At 55.4% G+C, this 20,206-nt stretch overlaps 2 protein-coding genes across 6 annotated transcripts in view; one reads left to right on the forward strand and one right to left on the reverse strand.

Annotated features, from left to right (window-relative positions):
- Positions 1 to 3,736: 3,736 nt before the first annotated feature.
- Positions 3,737 to 13,955, reverse strand: THOP1 (thimet oligopeptidase 1). Its single transcript, XM_062510308.1, has 13 exons — positions 13,940 to 13,955; positions 13,027 to 13,230; positions 9,239 to 9,387; positions 8,656 to 8,763; positions 7,792 to 7,894; positions 7,523 to 7,683; positions 6,365 to 6,500; positions 5,914 to 6,280; positions 5,498 to 5,699; positions 5,225 to 5,411; positions 4,843 to 4,971; positions 4,456 to 4,592; positions 3,737 to 4,369 (listed from the first exon to the last, which is right to left on the reverse strand). The coding sequence occupies exons 1-13, from the start codon at positions 13,953 to 13,955 to the stop codon at positions 4,214 to 4,216; spliced, it is 2,055 nt and encodes a 684-aa protein (XP_062366292.1). The 3' UTR covers positions 3,737 to 4,213.
- Positions 13,956 to 14,410: 455 nt separating this feature from the next.
- SGTA (small glutamine rich tetratricopeptide repeat co-chaperone alpha) overlaps positions 14,411 to 20,206 on the forward strand; it is a 21,169-nt gene continuing 15,373 nt past the window's right edge. The window contains exons 1-6 of one of the 5 annotated variants that reach the window (XM_062510339.1): positions 14,411 to 14,429; positions 16,900 to 17,058; positions 18,093 to 18,196; positions 18,355 to 18,439; positions 18,935 to 19,034; positions 19,901 to 20,005. In XM_062510339.1, the coding sequence (XP_062366323.1) occupies positions 16,959 to 17,058; positions 18,093 to 18,196; positions 18,355 to 18,439; positions 18,935 to 19,034; positions 19,901 to 20,005 (494 nt within the window). In that variant the 5' untranslated portion in view covers positions 14,411 to 14,429; positions 16,900 to 16,958. Of the gene's footprint in view, positions 14,430 to 15,522; positions 17,568 to 18,092; positions 18,197 to 18,354; positions 18,440 to 18,934; positions 19,035 to 19,698; positions 20,006 to 20,206 lie in introns of those variants that run through there. The other 4 variants (XM_062510342.1, XM_062510341.1, XM_062510340.1 and 1 more) reach the window with 4 other exon arrangements.

The following is a 20,206-nucleotide window of genomic DNA, read 5'->3' on the forward strand; positions in this document are numbered from 1 at the left end:
GAGCCCGGCTCGCTGCTGCGGGCATCGGGGACAGGGTGAGTCCGAGGGGGCGACACTTCCCAGGGAGAGGGGACAGTACCCCTGGGGTCCCCGCAGAGCCCCACAGCCCTGCCCGTGCCCCTCCCCGGGGGTCTGGGTGGGTTCCCGTCCCCGCGGGGTGAGTGTCGGGGTTCCCCGGATCCCGAGGGTCCCCCCGGGGCTGGCGGGATCCTGTGGCTGCAGGTGGAGCGGGAGCGGGAGCTGCAGTGTCACCTGCGCCACCCGCACATCGTGAGCCTGCACGGGCACTTCGCCGACCGCGGCCACCTCTACCTGCTGCTGGAGCTCTGCAGCCGGGGGGTGAGACCTTCCTCCCGAAACCCAGCTCCTGGATCCCGAAAATGAGCCCTTGAACCTTGAGATTCCGCACCCCGAAATTGAGCCCCCACGTTCCAAATCGGAGCCCCTGAGTCCTGAAGTCCTGCACCCCGAAACTGAGCCTTTGAACCCTGAAAATGAGCCCCGGAACTTTGAAATCTTGCACCCCATAAGCCCCTGCGCCCCAAAATCGAGCCTTTGCACCCCAAAACTGTGTGCAAACACCGCAAAATGGAGCCCCTGAACCCCGAAACTGAGCGCCCTCAGGCCGGGGCTTCAGCAGGGCCCAGCCTTGCTCTGTCCCCAGGCCCCCCTCACTCTGTCCCAGTCCCTGTCACGCCATCCCCCATCCCAGTCGCTCTGTCGCCTGTCCCCTTTCATTGTCCCCAATCCCTGTCGCTGTCCCCAGTCCCTCCTCTCTGTCCCAGTCCCTCCTCTCTGTCCCCAATCCCTGTCGCTCTGTCCCCAGTCCCTGTCGCTCTGTCCCCCAGTCCCTCCTCTCTGTCCCAGTCCCTGTCGCTCTGTCCCCCAGTCCCTCCTCTCTGTCCCCAGTCCCTGTCGCTCTGTCCCCCAATCCCTGTCGCTCTGTCCCCCAGTCCCTCCTCTCTGTCCCCGGTCCCTGTCGCTCTGTCCCCCAATCCCTGTCGCTCTGTCCCCAGTCCCTGTCGCTCTGTCCCCCGGTCCCTCCTCTCTGTCCCCAGTCCCTGTCGCTCTGTCCCCAGTCCCTGTCGCTCTGTCCCCCAGTCCCTCCTCTCTGTCCCCAGTCCCTGTAGCTCTGTCCCCCGGTCCCTGTCGCTCTGTCCCAGTCCCTGTCGCTCTGTCCCCCGGTCCTGTCGCTCTGTCCCAGTCCCTGTCGCTCTGTCCCCAGTCCCTGGCTGACATCCTGCGGGCGCGGGGCCGTCTGACGGAGCCGGAGGTGCGGTACTACCTGCGGCAGCTGCTCTCGGGGCTGCGGTACCTGCACGGACACGGCCTCGTGCACCGGGACCTCAAACCCAGTGCGTGGGGCTCGGGGAGGGGACCCGGGGGTGACCCGGGGGGCGGCTGAGGGTGACACCATCCGTGTCCCTCCCTTCCACAGGCAACTTCTTGGTGACGGAGAGGATGCGGGTGAAGATCGGGGACCTGGGGCTGGCAGAGCGGGCGGCACCGCCCGGGCGGCGCTGGGGGTGAGCGGGGCTGGGGGGGATGCAGGGGGTGGGGTTCACCCTGCCCGTGTCCCTGGGGGTCACCTTCCCTGTCCCCCCTCCCCTCAGGGCACTCTGTGGGACACCCAATTACCTGGCCCCGGAGGTGCTGGACCGCAGGGGACACGCGGTGCCCTCGGACATCTGGGCCCTGGGCTGCGCTGTGTGAGAGGGGGCTGCGGGGAGAGAGGGAGGGAGGGGGGAGATGGAAGGAGAGGGAGGGGTGATGGAGGGAGGATGGGATGAGGGGAGATGGAGGATGGAATATCGGGAGATGGAGGGAGGATGGAGAGGCTGGAGGGAGGGTGGGGGGTTTGGAAGGGGGACAGGGACACCGCAGGGAGCACGGGGACACCGCAGGGAGCACGGGGACGCTCCCGGCCCTGTCCCCCAGGTACGCGGCGCTGAGCGGCCGCGCCCCGTTCGAGGCTCGCCACCGGCCGGAGCTGTACCGGCTCATCCGGGGGGCTCGGTACCCGCTGCCCCCCCAGCTCTCCCCCCCTGCCCGTGCCCTCATCGCCCACATGCTGGACCCCGACCTCGCGGCACGGCCCAGCCTGGCGGGGGTGCTGGGCCATCCCTTCCTCACCCAGGTGCGGGGCTGGGGGACACGGGGGACGCTGGGGGACGCTGAAGGGACACGGGGGGGCGTCACCGCCTGTCGCTCCCCAGGGTTTCACACCCCACACGCTGCCACCCCGCGCCTGCCACTCCGTGCCCATCTTCGTGGGACAGGATTCCCTGAGCCGGATCCTGCGGGGGCTGCGGTGCTGGAGGGGGTGTGGATGTGTCCCTGTCACCCCTGGAGGTGGCCGTACCCCTCCCCAAAACGCCTGAGCCTGAAAATCCGCGGAGGAAAACCTTTATTAGTGTTGTCTAAAATCCAGTCATGGAAACAAGCGGGGTGGGACGTGACCAGTACGAACGGCACACACACACCAGTTTGCCCTTAAAACTGTTAACAGGAAAAAGCAACCCCGGAATCCAAACCACCCCCCCCCCCCCCCCAAAAAAAAAAAAATAAATGGAGCTCTCTTCCCTGCCAGCCTGGGATGGGGAGGTGCAGCTCTATGTCCCGTGGAGAGACTGGAGGGGTGCCAGGTCACCCCTACTGGGCAGTGGAGAGGGGACAGAGGGAGTTGTGGGCTGGGAAGGAGGGAGGAAAGTGCGTGGTTTCCCTGTTCAGCTTCACTTCTCTCTCTCTCTGGAGAGAAGAGTCGGAGAAAACGATGAAAGCTCAATAAAACAGGACATTAAAAACAAAAACACCCACGGCTGGACGAAAACACGGAGGGAGGGGACAAGGACAAGATGCTCGAGGTGGCCCCAGCAAGCACCAAGGAGCCGCTCCCGGATGGGCCAGGGGTTGTCACCGGCCTTCCTGTGTCACCAGCGGGGTCTGAGGGAGGGAGGTGACAGCAACGACTTCGTCTGCACTGGGGGGGGGAGCCTTGCCCCAGCGCCAGAGCCGCGCTGGTGACAAAGGACAGGGAACAGGGAACAGCCTGCAGTGGCCGGGATGGGGCGCTCAGGCTGTCACTTGTGTCCCCAAACCACGGCAGAGCGGCAGGGATGGATCCCACAGCCCTCACACAATGCGCCCGAGGCTGTAAGGGGTGGGACACAAATCCCGGAGCTCCTCAGCTCCCGAGGAAGCTGCTCCAAACCTTTCCCAAACCCAGCCTTCGCCCTCGGGGTCAGGAACCTTGTGCCATAAGGTGCCAGCAGGGTCCTGGGGCACACTGGGGACAGCCTGGGGCAGGTGGCACAGCCCAGGCTGGCTGCTGTCCCTCCCCGTGGCGCCGCAGCCCCAGCCCGGCCGGCAGCTCAAGGCCTGGCACGGAGCCCATGGGATATTTTTATCCCGGCATTTGTGTTGTTTGAAGCTGTCAGCTCGGTGTTTTCAGTCATAAACACGACCCTGCCCTGTCCCAGCGCGGCTCAGAGCTGACAGCAACAACAACACCCTCAGCTTCCACGGCCTGAGCCCCTGGTTGCCCTGGCATGGCACTGGGGTGGCCCCAGGATGACCCTGAGATGGCCCTGGGACACTTGGCAGCACACAGAGGCCACGTCCCCAAACCCCGTGTTCTGGGAACACCTGCACCAGCCACCTCTGTCCCCATGCCAGGCAGGACGGTCCCTGAGGGGCTCAGGGCAGGATGTTCCAGTCAGTTCCCTGTGGGGTTTGAGCTCTGGGATCTCCCCATCTTTACTGCACAGCCAAGAGCTGCCTAAAGATGGGGGGAGCTGTCCCTGCCCTGGTGACAGCCGTGTCTGCCATGGGGCACAAACCAAGCCAAGGTGGCAACAACAACAACAACGAGATTTCTTAAAAGAGAAGGGATTTAAAAACAAATATTCAAGTTTGGGAACTCCTCTCCTCCTCCTTCCTGGCTCCAAAACCAGGCCAAAAACTCACCCTCGTGCAGAAATCAGGTTCAAAGTTCAGCCAATTGGTGTGGGTGACACACAGCACTAGGGTGACAAGGACAGGTCACCTCTGTGTCACCACAGAGCCCCAGCCCAGCTCCCAACGCCCCGGGAGGGGCTCAGAGAGGGATCCTGGAGGGGCAGCTCCAGGCAGGGGTGGCCCGGGGGGTGTTTGGTGACAGGAACCAGGTGAGGGCAGGTGTGAAGGCAGGAGTTTCCCCCACCAGTGCAGCACCTCAGGCCGAAGGCACAGAGTTGCTGTCCACCTTCAGTCCCTTGCTGGCCAGGAAGGCGTCCTGCCTGGGTTCCCTGCCCAGGAATTTCCTCAGCATGTCCGAGGCGTCCACGGAGCCGCCGGGGTGCAGGATGCAGTTCCTGTAATCCATGCCCACCTGCGGGCACGCACAGGGGCAGGGGTGGGACCCCCGCCCTCGACCCCCCCACATCCCTGCCACACAGCCCAGAACCTTCTCCCTACCTTGCAGTTCATGATTCCCTCCTGCTTGAAACGAGTGTGGAACATGTCCATGGAATACACCTCGCTCCAGAGGTAGCCATAGTACTGGGCGTCGTAGCCCCCGGCCAGGTGGCCGAAGGTGGCCGGCATGTTTGTACCTGAGGGGACACAAAGGGTCAAAAAAAAAAAATAAAAAGAAAAAGAAAAAAAAATCCCAAACCTCTCCGGTGCTGTCCCAACAGGAGCTGGCTCAGCTGGTTCACAACCCCGGGGACAAAGGGAAGAACTTTCCAGGCTTTTCCAGTCCCGCTTTTCCTGGAGCCAGCACAAACTGTCCCCACCCAAAGGAATTTGCTGAGCCATGTGTGCAGGGCAGGCCTAGAGGGACAGCAGGGTGGCACCTCGTACCTGGGGTGGCAGGGACACCCAGCACCTCTTCACAGAGCTGGGCAAACACCTCCACGGGGTCAGCCTTGGTTTGGGTGTGCAGCGCCTGGTCCACCTTGGCCAGGACAATCTGGCGTAGGTTGAAGAGCCCTGTTCCCAAAAAGAGGAGGAGGAGGAGGAGGCAAACTGAGGCTGGAATGCTGCTGGCAGCAGGGCAGGCTGGGTGGCACCTCTTCGTCCCCGTCACGTGCCACATCACCCTCTCTCTTCCCACATGTGGGTTCCTTCTCCCCATCCCCTCACAACACCACGGTGAGCAAGGAGAAGCCTTTCCTGTCCCCATCCAGGTCACTGAGTGTCCCCTTCCCGTCCCCACGCCCAGGGACCATCAGTTCTCTCCCACCTGTGTTCGCCTGCCGGGATTTAATGAGTTTCTCCAGCAGCTCATCCGGGATGGGGCTCCCTGTTTTGTAGTGCCTGGACATGCGCAGCAGCGGCTCCTTCTCCCACACCCAGTTCTCCAACATCTGGGACGGGGCCTCCACAAAATCCCGCTCCACGTGTGTCCCACTGAACATGGCAAACTCCGCCTGGGGGGACACGGCCAGCTCGGAATTCCACGGGAAAACGGGATGGGAGAAAAACCCCCATCTGTGCCGGCTCAGGGAGGCCTCACCTGAGAGCAGAGCTGGTGCATGACGTGCCCAAATTCGTGGAAGTAGGTCTCCACTTCATCGTGCTGCAGCAGGGAAGGGGCGTCCGGCGTGGGTTTGGTGAAGTTGGCCACCATGGCGGCCACTGAGATTTGCCGGCTGGAGTCTGGCAAGAGGCAGCCGGGCTGGAGGCCGAAGCAGGCGGCGTGCCCATACTTCCCTTCCCTGGGGGAAGGAGAGGAGGCTCAGGGATCCATCCAAAAGCCAGACACAGCTACAGCCTTCCCCATTGTGGTCCTCAGAGCAGGAGCCCCCAGTGACCCCCTCGGTGACATCCCTGCCCCAGCACACGGTGCTCCCTCCACTCCACGCATCTGGGAGCAGCAATCTCCTCTTCCTCAGGCTCTGCCCCCGGATTTCCCCTGGCCTCAGGCCTCACCTTGGGTACAGGTCCAGGTAGAATTTCCCGATGGTGTCCCCGGAGGACGCGTCCTTCACCGTGTAGAGCTGCACGTCCTCGTGCCACACCTGAGCCTTCTCCTCCAGCTGGAAGGTGAGGCCCAGCAGCTCCTGGTAGATGGCCAGGAGGCCCGTGGTGACCACCTGCATGGGGAAATACTCCTTGAGCAGGTTCTGGTCCACGCTGTACTTGGTCTCCTCCACCTGGTTCATGTAGTAGCGCATGTCCCAGGCGTTGATGCGGTTGTCGAACTCCAGCCCGCGCTTCTCGCACTCCTTCTTCTTCAGGTCCAGGATCACAGCCCGTTCCTTCTCCCCCAGGGGCTTCAGCTTCTGGGCCAGCTCATCTAGGGGAAGCCAGGCAGGGTTGGGAGCTGGGACCAGAGCAGCACACCCGGCCCAGGATGTCCCTGCTGGGCTCCAGGACATACCCAGGAACGTGGCCACCGTCCTGCTGCTCTTGGCCATGTTCATCTCCAGCACAAAGTCAGCGTGGGTGCTGAAACCCAGCAGATTGGCCTTCTGAGCCCTCAGGTCCACCAGCTCCTTCAGGATCAGGCAGTTCTCCTGCAAGGCAGAGAGTGAAGCACATGGGGGACAAGGGAAACAGAGTGGAAAGAAACAAATCCCAGGGGAGATCCCCTGGGTGCTCTGGTCACTCACAAATCCCAGAGGAGATCCCCTGGGTGCTCTGGTCACTCACAAATCCCAGAAGAGATCCCCTGGGTGCTCTGGTCACTCACAAATCCCAGAGGAGATCCCCTGGGTGCCCTGGTCACTCACAAATCCCAGGAGAGATCCCCTGGGTGCTCTGGTCACTCACAAATCCCAGGGAAGATCCCCTGGGTGCCCTGGTCACTCACAAATCCCAGAGGAGATCCCCTGGGTGCTCTGGTCACTCACAAATCCAGGAGGAGATCCCCTGGGTGCTCTGGTCACTCACAAATCCCAGAGGAGATCCCCTGGGTGCTCTGGTCACTCACAAATCCCAGAGGAGATCCCCTGGGTGCCCTGGTCACTCACAAATCCCAGGAGAGATCCCCTGGGTGCTCTGGTCACTCACAAATCCCAGAGGAGATCCCCTGGGTGCTCTGGTCACTCACAAATCCAGGAGGAGATCCCCTGGGTGCTCTGGTCACTCACAAATCCCAGGGGAGATCCCCTGGGTGCTCTGGTCACTCACAAATCCCAGGGGAGATCCCCTGGGTGCTCTGGTCACTCACAAATCCCAGAGGAGATCCCCTGGGTGCTCTGGTCACTCACAAATCCAGGAGGAGATCCCCTGGGTGCTCTGGTCACTCACAAATCCAGGAGGAGATCCCCTGGGTGCTCTGGTCACTCACAAATCCAGGAGGAGATCCCCTGGGTGCTCTGGTCACTCACAAATCCCAGAGGAGATCCCCTGGGTGCTCTGGTCACTCACAAATCCCAGGAGAGATCCCCTGGGTGCTCTGGTCACTCACAAATCCAGGAGGAGATCCCCTGGGTGCCCTGGTCACTCACAAATCTAGGAGGAGATCCCCTGGGTGCTCTGGTCACTCACAAATCCCAGGGGAGATCCCCTGGGTGCCCTGGTCAGTCCCACTGACCTCTTTGCACCTGGAGTTGAACATCTCCTCCACCTTCCTCCTGGTCTCAGGCACGTAGCATTTCTTCAGCAGGGGGAAGTAGTGTGGGTACTTCAGTGTGACCTTCAGCTTCCCATCCTCTGTCTTCTCCAGGGAGTTCAGGAAATCCTCAGGGAGCCCCCCTGGGAAAAGAGCAGGCAGGGGATGAGGGAGAACCCAGGATTCTCAAGGAATTCTCTGGGATCATCCATTGCAGGCACTCGGGGCCCTGCCAGCACAGCACCCCATACCTAATTCCTCCCTGGAGAAGGGCAGGAAAGTGGTGTCTTCATTGAGGTTCTTGTTGAAGTCTATGCACAGCACGCTCAGCTTTTTCTTAATAGCTTTGATTTTCTTCAAAACACAGAAAATAGGAGAGAAGTCAGAGCCAGGGGGGTACTCAGGCTCTGTGCCCACCCTGCTGAGCTGCCCAGCACCGAGCCTGGACTTGGCTCTGACCCAGCCCAAGGGTGCAGAATTAATGATGGTGTGCAAGCAGCCCAGAAAGGCTCCCAGGGTTCACACCTGGCAGGGATCAGCCACCTCAGCAAGGTCCTGCCTGGCCCCTGCTGCCTCAGGAGCTGCAGGTGTTGCAGAAACAACCTCCTCTCTCCTTATTTCACCTTTTCTTCTGTTTTTAACCCAGTTTTGAGCTCCTCTGCTGGTACATGGTAAGAGAGGGAGGTTCCCTCACCCCAACTCCAGCTCTTGCCATGTGGGGATTTGGTGCCAATTCCCCAATTTCAGCTTTCCAGGAATATCTAAACTCCCACTTTGTTAATGGAAAGGAAAAAGGGCGGGGGTGACATCACCCAAAATCAGGGGCAAAATCCAAAGTTGAGCCTCAGACCCTGCCCTGAGCCCTGCCAGGGTTCCTCTCCCTGTGACAGGGAAAAGGAAGAATGGATTCAGACTGACAGGAAGTAGGATTACATGGGATATTAGGAAAAAAATTCCTTCCTGTGAGGTTGGGGATGCCCTGGCACAGATTTCCCAGAACTGTGGCTGCCCCTTCCTTGGAACTGTCCAAGGCCAGCTTGGAGCAAACTAGGACAGTGGAAGATGGGCTTTAAGGTCCCTTCAACCCAAACCCTGCCAGGATTCTGTGCTCCCACCTCCTGTGTCTCCTCGGGGAGGTGAAGCCCGTTCCTTTTTCCCAGCTTGATCAGCCTCTCCAGGTACCTCTTTGCCTCAGGCTTCAGGGAAGCGCTCTCTGCTTTCTCCTGGAAAAAAAAAAAAACAAAACAAAATTCCTCCTCCTCAGGAAGCTGCTTCCCAGTGGGAGTTCTGGGAACACCAGAGACCTGGCAGCAGGTGGAAAACCCCCAGGGAAGGCTCTGGTTTGGTGCAGTGGTTCCTGTGCCACCTCAGGGCACAGGCTCCTCCCAGATCACTTTAAATACATCACCTTTGTGCCATGTCACAATTTTGGGGGGCATTTTTTGGGACATCACTACTGAGGCGGGTTGCATTTACTAAAAGGGGTGATAAAGACTCTGAGTGAAGGGGGGGGGGGGGGGGGGGTGGTGGGGGCAAAGCCCTCAATCCCAAATTTCCCATCCCTCACTAACAACTGGACCGCGCCGCCACGACCAAACCCAACTTCTGCATCGCTCCCTTCTCAGCTCTGGGATGAGAAAAGGATTTGCTGGAATTTCGGGGTGTTCCAGCACCACAGCAGGGTGGCGGGGCACACACCTGGAGCCACACAATCCTCTGATACACATCCTGCCTCATGCTCATCTCCACGTCGAACTCCGAGAGCTTCTTGTCGGCCTCGGTGCTGGCGGTGCGGATGGCCTTGCAGGGGGACACGTGCTGGGGGAAATCCAGCATGTTCCTACGGACTGGGAGGGGAGAAAGGGACAGGGATGGTGGATCCACGTCCCAGAGCACACCCAGAGCCAGGCTGGCAGCCCCAGAGCTTTTCCCAATGCCCACGCACGGGAAGGGAGAGATGGGATGAGGCTCCGGTCTTTCGTGTCCCTTCCTTGCTGCCCAGCACGTCCAGCTGCTGGATTCCCACCACAATCCTTCCCCCAAAATCCAGGGCAATCCTGGGCCTGTGAGCCCCCAAGAGCTCTACCCCAGCTGTGGCACCACAGGAGGTTTGGGGTGCCCTGTGCGAGGTCAGGAGCTGGACTTGAGGAATTCCATGATTCCCGATGGCAGCAGCATTCCCTGTTTCCCTTAAAGCTCCGAGTGGGACAATCCTTTCCTACAGACACTTCCCCAAAAGGCAGCACGCCCCAGGTGTGCCCTGTCCTGATGCAATTCCACTTGGGGAAACAGGGAGAACATTCCCTGCTGCTGTTCCCTACAAAACCTCCAAGAGCAGCACTCCAGGTGCTCTGCAGGCACCTGGATCCTCCCTCCAGGAGCAGCTGAACAGGCAGCTCAGCCAGGGAAGTGCTGACATTCCTGCTGAGCTGAACATTCCTCCTGCTGAGCAAGAGGAATCAGGGCTTTTTTGTGTTTTTTCCCTATTATTTTAGGTGGAAAAAAAAAAAAGAACAGGGAGAGGAGGAAGATGAGGTTGCTCCCTGCCCCAGACAGGTGGGGACAGCTCGAGCACAGGTATCATGAGGAAGGGCTGCCTGAATTGTCACCCTGCTGCAAATAATTAGCCAGAAAACCACCAAAAGTGCACAGTTCTGGTGCCACCACGTCGGGGTATTCTCCCCAAAAAAAAACCCCAGCTGGATTTACTCCCCCAAAAAAATCCCGATGGGATTTACTCCCCTGAAAAATTACAGCAGGACTTACTCCCCCCCAAAAAAACCCCAGCAGGATTTGCTCCACTGAAAAATCCCAGTGGGATTTAGTCCCCAAAAACTAGAGCAGGATTTACTCTCCCAAAAAAATCACAGTGGGCTCTAACCTCCCAAAAAAATCACAGTGGGATCTACTCTCCCAAAAAACTCCCGATGGGATTTACTCCCCTGAAAAATTACAGCAGGACTTACTGCCCCCCAAAAAACCCAGCAGGATTTGCTCCACTGAAAAATCCCAGTGGGATTTACTGTCCCAAAAAATCACAGTGGGACTTAGCCCCCCCAAAAAACAGAGCAGGATTTACTCTCCAAAAAAAAAAAAAAAAACCCACAGTGGGATTTACTCCTCAAAAACTAGAGCAGGATTTACTCTCCCAAAAAAATCACAGTGGGATCTACTCTCCCCAAAAAAAAAAAAAAAAAAAATGCAGCAGGACTTCCTCCCCTGAAAAAATTACAGCAGGATTTACTCCACAAAAAAAAACAAAACAAAACAAAAAAAAAAAACAAAAAAAAACCACCCCAGCAGGATTTACTCCGTTAAAAATCCCAGTAAGATTTGGGCAAAAAACCAGAGCAGGATTTACTCTCCCCAAAAAGTCACAGTGGGATTTACTCTCCCCAAAAAATCACAGAGGGATTCACTCTCCCCCAAAAAAAAATTACAGAGGGATTTACTCTCCCCAAAAAAAAATTACAGAGGGATTTACTCTCCCCCAAAAAAAAATTACAGAGGGATTTACTCTCCCCCAAAAAATTACAGAGGGATTTACTCTCCCCCAAAAAATTACAGAGGGATTTACTCTCCCAAAAAAACATCACAGCAGATTTTGCTCTCCCCAGATATCACAGTGAGATCTACTTCCCCCCCCCCAAAAAAAAAATCACAGCAGGATTTACTCTTCCAAAAAAAACCCAGCAGGAAACAAGGCACATGGAGAGACATTTATCCACTGCCCCAGGGAAAAATGAGGAAGGAGGTGAGAGTTCCTTGGATCTGCTCTGTTCCCAGGGGTGGCACAGGAAAGCCAGGACAGCCTCGGGAACGTGGCTGCTCCTGCTGCCAAAGGGCTGTCCTTGGCTTCATCTGCTCTTCCAAATCTGTTCTCTGTGCTGCTTCCTCACTGTATAAACATGAACTGGGGGGAAAAAAAAAAAAAAAAAACAACAAACCCAACATTCTGTTGGCAGATGTGGGCAGAGAAAAGCAGGTGACAGCACAGAGCTAAAAATAATAATAATAATAATAAAAAATGATAATAATAAAAAAAATCTTAATCGTGGAATGGGTTGGGAGTGACCTCAAAGCTCAGCCCTGTTATGGGCAGGGACATCTTTCACTATCCCAACCTGGCCTTGGAGACTTCCAGGGATGGGGCAGCCACTTCTCTGAGCAAGTTCACCTTCCTAGTGTGAAAAATGAGGTTTGCTCTTTTGGTAAAATTAAAAGTTTAATAAAGGACAATAGGAGACAAAGATAATAAAGCAAGATTTAATGGCTGGCTTCTTAGCATTTAGCCAAGAGCACACTTGCTATTTTGCAAATAGCTTTTTACATTTATTTTTCATTGCATTAGTCTACAGCATATTCATAAACAGTTATGCATATTTCAACTTTTCCTTAAACTAGTCTACATGTTCCAAGAACTGATTAGCATGGCTCTCTTTTGGGCCTGCATATTTTTTTTTGGCTGTGGTTTTAAGTCTGTTTTTATTATTACTTCCAGTCTGGGCTTTGGTTCGTAATTTTTACAGGTGCTGATGGTAGCAGGGGTTTTTTTTATCTTTTGTATCTTTTATCTTTTATGTGTCTTTTGGTTGTTGTCCTAATCAAGTGGGCAGTTCAATTACTACAAGCATAACCATATCAAGCACTACTATCTATATCTTGATAGCAAAGTTATTTTTAGCATTATACATATAGCATCTATTTTAATATTTGCCAAAAAGCCAATATTATAATATGTATTTATAACACTAGGGAAGAATTCCTCCCCAATTTTTCACTGTCTGCCAGCAGGAACAACTCCCCCATGCCCAATCCCTGAAAATCCCTGGACTCCCATTCCCAGCTGTAATAAATATATATTATATTATTGGCCTTTCACAAATATTAAAATGAGTGCTGTAAGTATAATGTTGGAAAATTTTACTGTATGAATATAGTTTCTTTTAGTTCTGCTGTTAACAAAACTTAAAAACAGCAGCGTGATAAATACATGTTTTTTTCTTTGACTACAACATGTAAAAAATCTTTTGTTCATGTAACTAACTCAGAGAATGGTAAAAAAAAGATAATCAGGAAATTCTTCACATTCTTGGGTTATCCCGTGGGGATGAGGACAGGGGTGATGAACACCAGAACTCCAGGGAAGGAATTTATTGATCTCCTTTATCAGGGAGTGCACCGACAAGAAGGAGCCACAAGGAGAAATTTTAAAAAAATAAAATAAATTTTTTTTAAAAAAGTTGATTTACAGGTTGGGGGGGGGTGATTTTGAACAATGCATACAGCTCTATGAATACGCAACATGTCGATGCATTTAAAGAAGTATTTTCTGAGTTAGTGCGTGCTCTTGTCTGAACGCCAAGTTAAAACCTTTTGCTTTACTGTTCCTCTCTTACCAAACCTTTTAAAACCCACCAAGAAAGCGAACCTCGTTTTTCACACCTGCAAATCCGCGGACTCCCGTTCCCGAATCCCCCCCCCACCTGTGTATTCCACCTCCACATCCGCCAGAGCCTTCAGGGTGTTCTCGTAGGAGACCTCGCCTCTCTCCTGGGCTCCCACGCGGTCGTACACGAGCTTGGTGCTCTCGGTCAGCTCGGTGGCCATGGCCTCGATCTGCTCGGCCGTCAGGTCCCAGCGCAGCTGCCTGGCCACGAGCCGCGGGGTCTGGCTGTCCACGACATTCCCTGCGGGACAGCGCCGCGAGCTTCGGGGAGAGCGTTCCCGGGAGGAGCCCCCCGGCTGTTCTTCACTCTCCCGGGCACCAGAAATCCTTCCCCGAAACCTGACTCCGTGCCCCGCTCGGGGATGAGGCCATGCGCTGCCCCGCGGGGCACAGAGGTGACTTGGGGGGCACAGGAGACCCCGGCCGCCCTGAGGGGCTCCTGCCTTCCCCGGTCCCGTCCTGCCTTCCCCGGTCCCGTCCTGCTCCCGGTCCCATCCTGCCTTCCCCGGCCCCGTCCTGCTGCCCCCGGTCCCGTCCTGCCTTCCCCGGCCCCGTCCTGCCTTCCCCGGCCCCGTCCTGCCTTCCCCGGTCCCGTCCTGCCTTCCCCGGTCCCGTCCTGCTGCCCCCGGTCCCGTCCTGCCTTCCCCGGTCCCGTCCTGCCTTCCCCGGTCCTGTCCTGCTGCCCCCGGTCCCATCCTGCCTTCCCCGGTCCTGTCCTGCTCCCGGTCCCATCCTGCCTTTCCCAGCCCCGTCCTCCTGCCCCCGGTCCCGTCCTGCCTTCCCTGGTCCCCTCCTACCGCCCCTGGCCCCATCCCACCACCGCCGGCCTCGTCCTGCCGCTCCCGGCTCCGTCCCGCTGTCCCCGGCCCGGTCCCGCTGTCCCCCGGCCTCGTCCCGCTGCCCGATCCCTCTCCCCTCCCTCCCTGCTCTCCCCATCCCGCCGCCGGTACCTGTCGGAGGGGCCATGTCTGCGGTGCCGGGAGTGCCGAGAGGCCCCGCGCTGCTGACGAGGCCGGGAGGAAACCGGGCCGGCCCCACGCACCGAGCATGTGCCCCGACCGGAGAGGCGGGCGGGAGAGCGGGGCATGCTGGGAACGTGGAGGACCGGGCCGCTCCCGCCTCGCCCGCCGCGCATCAGGACCGGGGAGCGGGACCGGCTCATCCCCGCCGTGACCCCCAGAACCGGCCGGGAGCGGCCCCGGGGCGGACGCGGGGCGGGCGCGGAGCATCCCCGGATCCCGCCCGCCCGTTCCCATGGCAACGCCCCCGCGCGTTACCGTGACAACGCTACATCTCTATGGTCCCGGTAGGGGCGGGGCTTCCGCCATAGGCCACGCCCCTTCCCTGCTATAAGGAGGGGCGGGGCCGCAGCGGCGCCGGCGTGCGGCGGGCGTGGCGCATGCGTAGTGCGGGAGCGCGCCCGGCCCAGGCGAGTGTCCGGTGAGCGCGGGGGGACCGGGGGACACTGAGGGACACCGGGGGGCATCGGGACGGGGCCCCCGCCGGGATCGTTCCGCCTCCAGACCCGCTGCTGCCGGGCCATGCTTCTCGCCGGCAACCGCGGTGCCGGTCCGCCTGGGGACAGCGGCACCGGCCGGTACCGGGTGCACCGGGGCCTGGGAGGGGCGGGACCGGACGGGCTGTACCGGGAGCGGGCTGCGCTCCCCCGATAGGAATTCTCTGTCTCCCCCGATAGGAATTCTCTGTCTCCGGTCCTGCTGGTGCCAGGCTTAGGAGTCGCCAGCCCCGGTGCCGGTGAGGGCACCGGCGGTTTCCCGGGGCTGGGCCGGGGCTCCCCGGTTGCTCCCACCGGGGGAGGCTCCGGGCGGTGCTCCCGGGGCTTTGGGGAGCCAAAGGGGGAGCGGCGCCTTCCCCTCTCCGCCCGGCGGGGTCTGGGGGCTCAAACGGGGCCGGTGCTGTTGCGGTGCCTCTGGCCCGGTTCGGTTCTGTTGGAAATCGAGCTCGTTTCTCAATTAAAGGAGCCTGGGTGTGCTACAAACCCAATTAACGTGCGAGAGGGGCAGAGCTCAGCAGCGGCAGAGCTGGAGCCGCTTCCCCTCGGGAATTGCCGTGGGATCGCTGGGAATTCCCAGCCTCGGGTTGTGCTTTTTGGGGTCTCTCTGCTTTGGGGTTTCCTTCCCTTTTCCCTGCCAGGACAGGCTGGGACAGCCCTGGCTACCAGGGGCTACCAAATTCTTCCTGCTCTTGGCTTTAGTTCCAGGACCGAGCCGTGCTCGGGGAGCAGAAAAGTGGGAATTTTTTCCCGGTGAACTCCTGAGTGCTCCAGGAGTTTCATACCCTGGGGTGCTTCCCTTGGGGGGTTGTGCCAAGCAGAGGGTGAATCCAGACCTGGAGAATTCCTGAAGAATTATCAGAGGGTGAATCCAGACCTGGAGAATTCCTGAAGAATATCAAAGGGTCAATCCAGGTCTGGAGAATTCCTAAAGAATATCCAAGAGTGAATCCAGACCTGGAGCATTCCTGAAGAATTATCAGAGGGTGAATCCAGACCTGGAGAATTCCTGAAGAATTATCAGAGGGTGAATCCAGACCTGGAGCATTCCTGAAGAATATCAAAGGGTCAATCCAGGTCTGGAGAATTCCTAAAGAGTATCCAAGAGTGAATCCAGACCTGGAGAATTCCTAAAGAATATCAAAGGGTGAATCCAGGTCTGGAGAATTCCTGAAGAATATCAGGAAGCTTCTGGAATTCTTACCCATCCTGGCCTCCTCAACACCTCCTTGATCCTCCAGAACTCACCCTGAGGGACAGCAGCAGCAAAACCCTTTGCCCTTCACTCTGCAAGTCCCCAATTTCTGTCTCTCCAGGTTATTTTTTTTGGAATCCCTTTACCCTTTGAACCCCTAATTTTTGTCTCTCCAGGTTTTTACTTTTTTTTTGAATCACTTTACCCTTTGAATCCCCAATTTCTGTCTCTCCAGGTTATTTTTTTTTGGAATCCCTTTACCCTTTGAACCCCCAATTTCTCTCTCTCCAGGTTATTTTTTTTTTGGAATCCCTTTACCCTTTGAACCCCCAATTTCTGTCTCTCCAGGTTATTTTTTTTGGAATCCCTTTACCCTTTGAATCCCCAATTTCTGTCTCTCCAGGTTATTTTTTTTGGAATCCTTTACCCTTTGAACCCCTAATTTCTGTCTCTCCAGGTTTTTACTTTTTTTGGAATCCCTTTACCCTTTGAATCCCCAATTTCTGTCTCTCCAGGTTTTTACTTTTTTTTGGAATCCCTTTACCCTTTGGATCCCCAATTTCTGTCTCTCCAGGTAATTTTTTTGGAATCCCTTTACCCTTTGAACCCCTAATTTCTCTCTCTCCAGGCTTTAATTTTTTTTGGAATCCCTTTACCCTTTGAATCCCCAATTTCTGTCTCTCCAGGTTATTTTTTTTGGAATCCCTTTACCCTTTGAACCCCTAATTTCTGTCTCTCCAGGTTTTTACTTTTTTTGGAATCCCTTTACCCTTTGAACCCCTAATTTCTGTCTCTCCAGGTTTTTACTTTTTTTGGAATCCCTTTACCCTTTGAACCCCCAATTTCTCTCTCTCCAGGTTAATTTTTTTTTGGAATCCCTTTACCCTTTGAACCCCTAATTTCTGTCTCTCCAGGTTTTTACTTTTTTTGGAATCCCTTTACCCTTTGAACCCCTAATTTCTGTCTCTCCAGGTTTTTACTTTTTTTGGAATCCCTTTACCCTTTGAACCCCCAATTTCTCTCTCTCCAGGTTATTTTTTTTTTGGAATCCCTTTACCCTTTGAACCCCTAATTTCTGTCTCTCCAGGTTATTCTTTTTGGAATCCCTTTACCCTTTGAACCCCTAATTTCTGTCTCTCCAGGCTTTTACTTTTTTTTTGGAATCCCTTTACCCTTTGGATCCCCAATTTCTGTGTCTCCAGGTTATTTTTTTGGAAGCCAGGAGCAGTGGAGCCCGGCCCCTCGCAGCCTCTGTCCCAGCATGGCAGACCAGAAGCGTCTGGCCTATTCCATCATCCAGTTCCTGCACACCCAACTCCAGAGTGGGAGCATGTCCCCAGATGCTCAGGAGAGTTTGGAAGGTGTGTGGGTGGATCTGGCTCTGTCACGACAAAATTTGGGAGAATTTGGGTGTTGTTTTCCTATTTGTTTTTTTTTTTTGTTTTTTTTGTTTTTTTTTTTTTTTTTTGCTCCCGGTGCTGAACCTTGCTGGAATTTTGGTGTGGATTTTTTTCCTTTTGGGAGTTACCCAGGGATGCTTGGTGGCTGGGCTGGTTTCTGATCTCTTCCAAGAGCAGCTTAGCTGGAGGCAGGGGTGTACCTGGGCTCCAAAGCCTCCCTGATCCCTGCTTGGGGACTTAGAGGCTTCATCCTCTGGGATGAAGAGCAGAGGAGGCAGAGCCAGGAGGGTTCTGTGGGGTGGGAAATGGGAATTCCCGTGGTTCCAGGGAAGCTTTTTGTGCTCCTTGGGTTGTTTTTTTTTTTTAATCTCTCCTCCTCCCCAAAATGCCATCCCCCAGTGTTTTTCCAGACCTTTCCAAAAGGCAAGGAGAGAACATGGATCTTTAATGGTCTCCTTAAGGAGCTTAAGGTTTAATCCTTGATCTGTGGGTTTGTCCTGGTGTGGAGTGGGGGGGACATTCCTTGGGGGGTGGCTGCTGGGAATGGGATATTTTGGGATGTCAGATACAGCAGGAGAGCTCTGGGAAACTCTCTTTCCCCTGGGAGCAGCTTCCCAAGCCTGTGGAGGAGGGAGGAGGTGGCTCAGGGTTCCCAGAGCCAGGGGAATGTCTGGATCTCTCCTTGGAATTCCGGGCTCATTTCCACATTCCCAGCTGTGGGAATGCTGCTGCATCCCCAGCCTGACTCATTTCCAACCCTCAGGAATCCCTGGGATTGGCTCCATCCAGGATATCCAGAGGAAAGCTTTGCCCAGCTCTGAGTTTTTGCAAAATCTGAGGATATGACCCAAAAATCCCATGTGGTGTGGAGAAAATATTGGGTTTTTTTCTTTCCCCCCCCCCCTTTTTTTTTTTTTTTGAGAGACGTGGGAGAAGGATGAATATAATAAATACATGAATATTTATTAATTAATGACCTGACTCTCCTTATCCAGTGGCCATCCAGTGCCTGGAAACAGCATTTGGGGTCTCCATGGAAGACCAAGGGCTGGCTGTGTCCCAGACCCTTCCCGAAATATTTGAAGCTGTGGCAGGGAAGGTGAGTTCCCTGCAATGTTCCCTTTTCCCTGAGCTCTGCTGGATTTTTCAGGAAGCTGCTGCTCCCTTCTGAGCCATGTGGGAGGGGAGGCAAGGTTTTGAGCTGGAAAAATGAGAACTGTGGGAATTCTCATCTCAGCTTTTCTCTCTCCTTGGAAGGAGCTGGAGCACTCCAGAACGAACTCAGAGCCCGTCACCCCCTCAGAAGATGACGTGGCTGAAGCTGAAAGACTCAAGACTGAAGGTCTGGAGCTGCTGGATAACGAGGGTTTGGTGCTAATTGGGAGGGCATCTTAATTCCCTGGCACCTGGGGAATGCTTGGAATTGGGGGAGGAAAAAGGGAGAATGTTTTCTATTTCTGCCTCTCGATCTGCTTGGGCTGCAGGAGTGTGGGGAGGTTTTGCTGCCAGGAATGTTGGATCAGTGGGATTTTTATCCCAGAAATGCTGTGGGGTGTGCAGCAGAGCATCCATCCATCCATCCTTCCTGTTCTGTGCATGGCTTTTTCCTGGGGGGAAAAAAAAGTGGGATGATTGTGGATGCAGCTTCCTCCTGAGCCAGCACCTGGGGTGATTTTTGGGATGCAGGATCAGGGATGCTGGAATTGCCAGCACAGCCTCACATTGACAAACCTCTCCCCTGTGCTATTCCCATGGATCCCAGGCCTTTGCTTTGATTTATCCCAGGGTTTTTTTGGTTTTTTTTTTTGTTTGTTTTTTTTCTCCACCCTCATTTCAGGAAACGACCAAATGAAGGCAGAAAACTTCGAGGCTGCCGTGTCTTTTTATGGAAAAGCCATCGAGTTAAACCCAGCCAATGCTGTTTATTTCTGCAACAGGTACTGAGCAGCTCCCCCAGCTGCCATCCAAGACTCCTGAATCCCATTTTTTGGGGGGGGGGGGGGGGGGGGGGTGAGTCCAAAAATCCTTTTTTTTTTTTTTTATTTTTTTTAATTTATTTAATCTTCCTGTGGACTTCTGGAGCAGTTCCTCACAGTTGTGCCATTGCTGGGATCTCTGGGTGGGATGTGGCTGTGGAAATGACCTTTATAAGGCACTTGGAGGTGTGAGGAATGCCAAGGAATTCTTCCATGCCCGATGGGATGTGTTGGGAATTCAGGGATGGAATGAGAGTTTAGGGGGCTTTGTGTGCAAAACCAGCTGTGGAAGGGGAGAGGTTTTGGTGTTCCTCGGGCAATTCTTGCATAAAACCGACTTTGAACTTGAATCTGATTGAATTCCCTGGGTGTGGTGGGAGCTGGGATGCAGCTGGACAAAGGGAGGTGGATTTTGGGAATTGGTGCCTCCCTCTGTGGGAGCATCACCAGGGTTTGAGGCTGGTGCCTCTCAGAACTGGGAGGTCCAGCATAAAATCCAGTTTTAGTGTTAAAAAAAAGGAAAGAGACAAAACAACCATAAAACCAAGTTTTCCCTCTTGGGGAAACGTTGAGGAATTGAGGGGTGAAGAAAATGAGAGGAATTTGAATCCTACAACATCACCAGGAGAAGTGAGAACCAGAATCTGCGTGGAGCTGCGATTTGGGATTCACCTTAAACCCCACCTCAAACCAACCCTCAGCTCAGCCTGGAGGGAACCAGGCCTGAATTCCCTGGGGATATTCCAGCTCTTCAGCATTCCCTACCTCCTGTTTTTTTTTTTTTTTTTTTTTTTGTTTGTTTGGTTTTTTTTTTCCCATTTTTCCAGAGCTGCTGCCTACAGCAAACTGGGGAATTACGCGGGAGCCGTGCGGGACTGCGAGCGCGCCATCGGCATCGACCCCGGCTACAGCAAAGCCTACGGCAGGATGGGGTGAGCAGCAGCTCCCTGGGCCCAGCTCCCGCTTTTCCTGCTGCAATTTTGGATCCCTGAACAGCCCAGAACAGGAATTTCATCAACCTGTCCCACCAGGAAAAAATTCCTGCACTTATGGCTTTTTAGGGTGGAGAAAAATTCGAATTTTTCAATTTACGCCAAGTCGGTGGGGACAACAAATGGGTTAAAAAGGTGACC

Source organism: Cinclus cinclus, chromosome 28, assembly GCF_963662255.1.
Source record: "Cinclus cinclus chromosome 28, bCinCin1.1, whole genome shotgun sequence".
NCBI classification, from domain to species: domain Eukaryota; kingdom Metazoa; phylum Chordata; class Aves; order Passeriformes; family Cinclidae; genus Cinclus; species Cinclus cinclus.

Excerpts from the sequence above, each read along its gene's own strand:
- THOP1 (XM_062510308.1), bottom strand. Across the intron at positions 5,412-5,497 it reads TGCACCAGCTCTGCTCTCAG|GCGGAGTTTGCCATGTTCAG; the intron begins GTGAGGCCTCCC and ends GTGTCCCCCCAG. Across the intron at positions 4,593-4,842 it reads GGGTGTCCCTGCCACCCCAG|GTACAAACATGCCGGCCACC; the intron begins GTACGAGGTGCC and ends GTGTCCCCTCAG.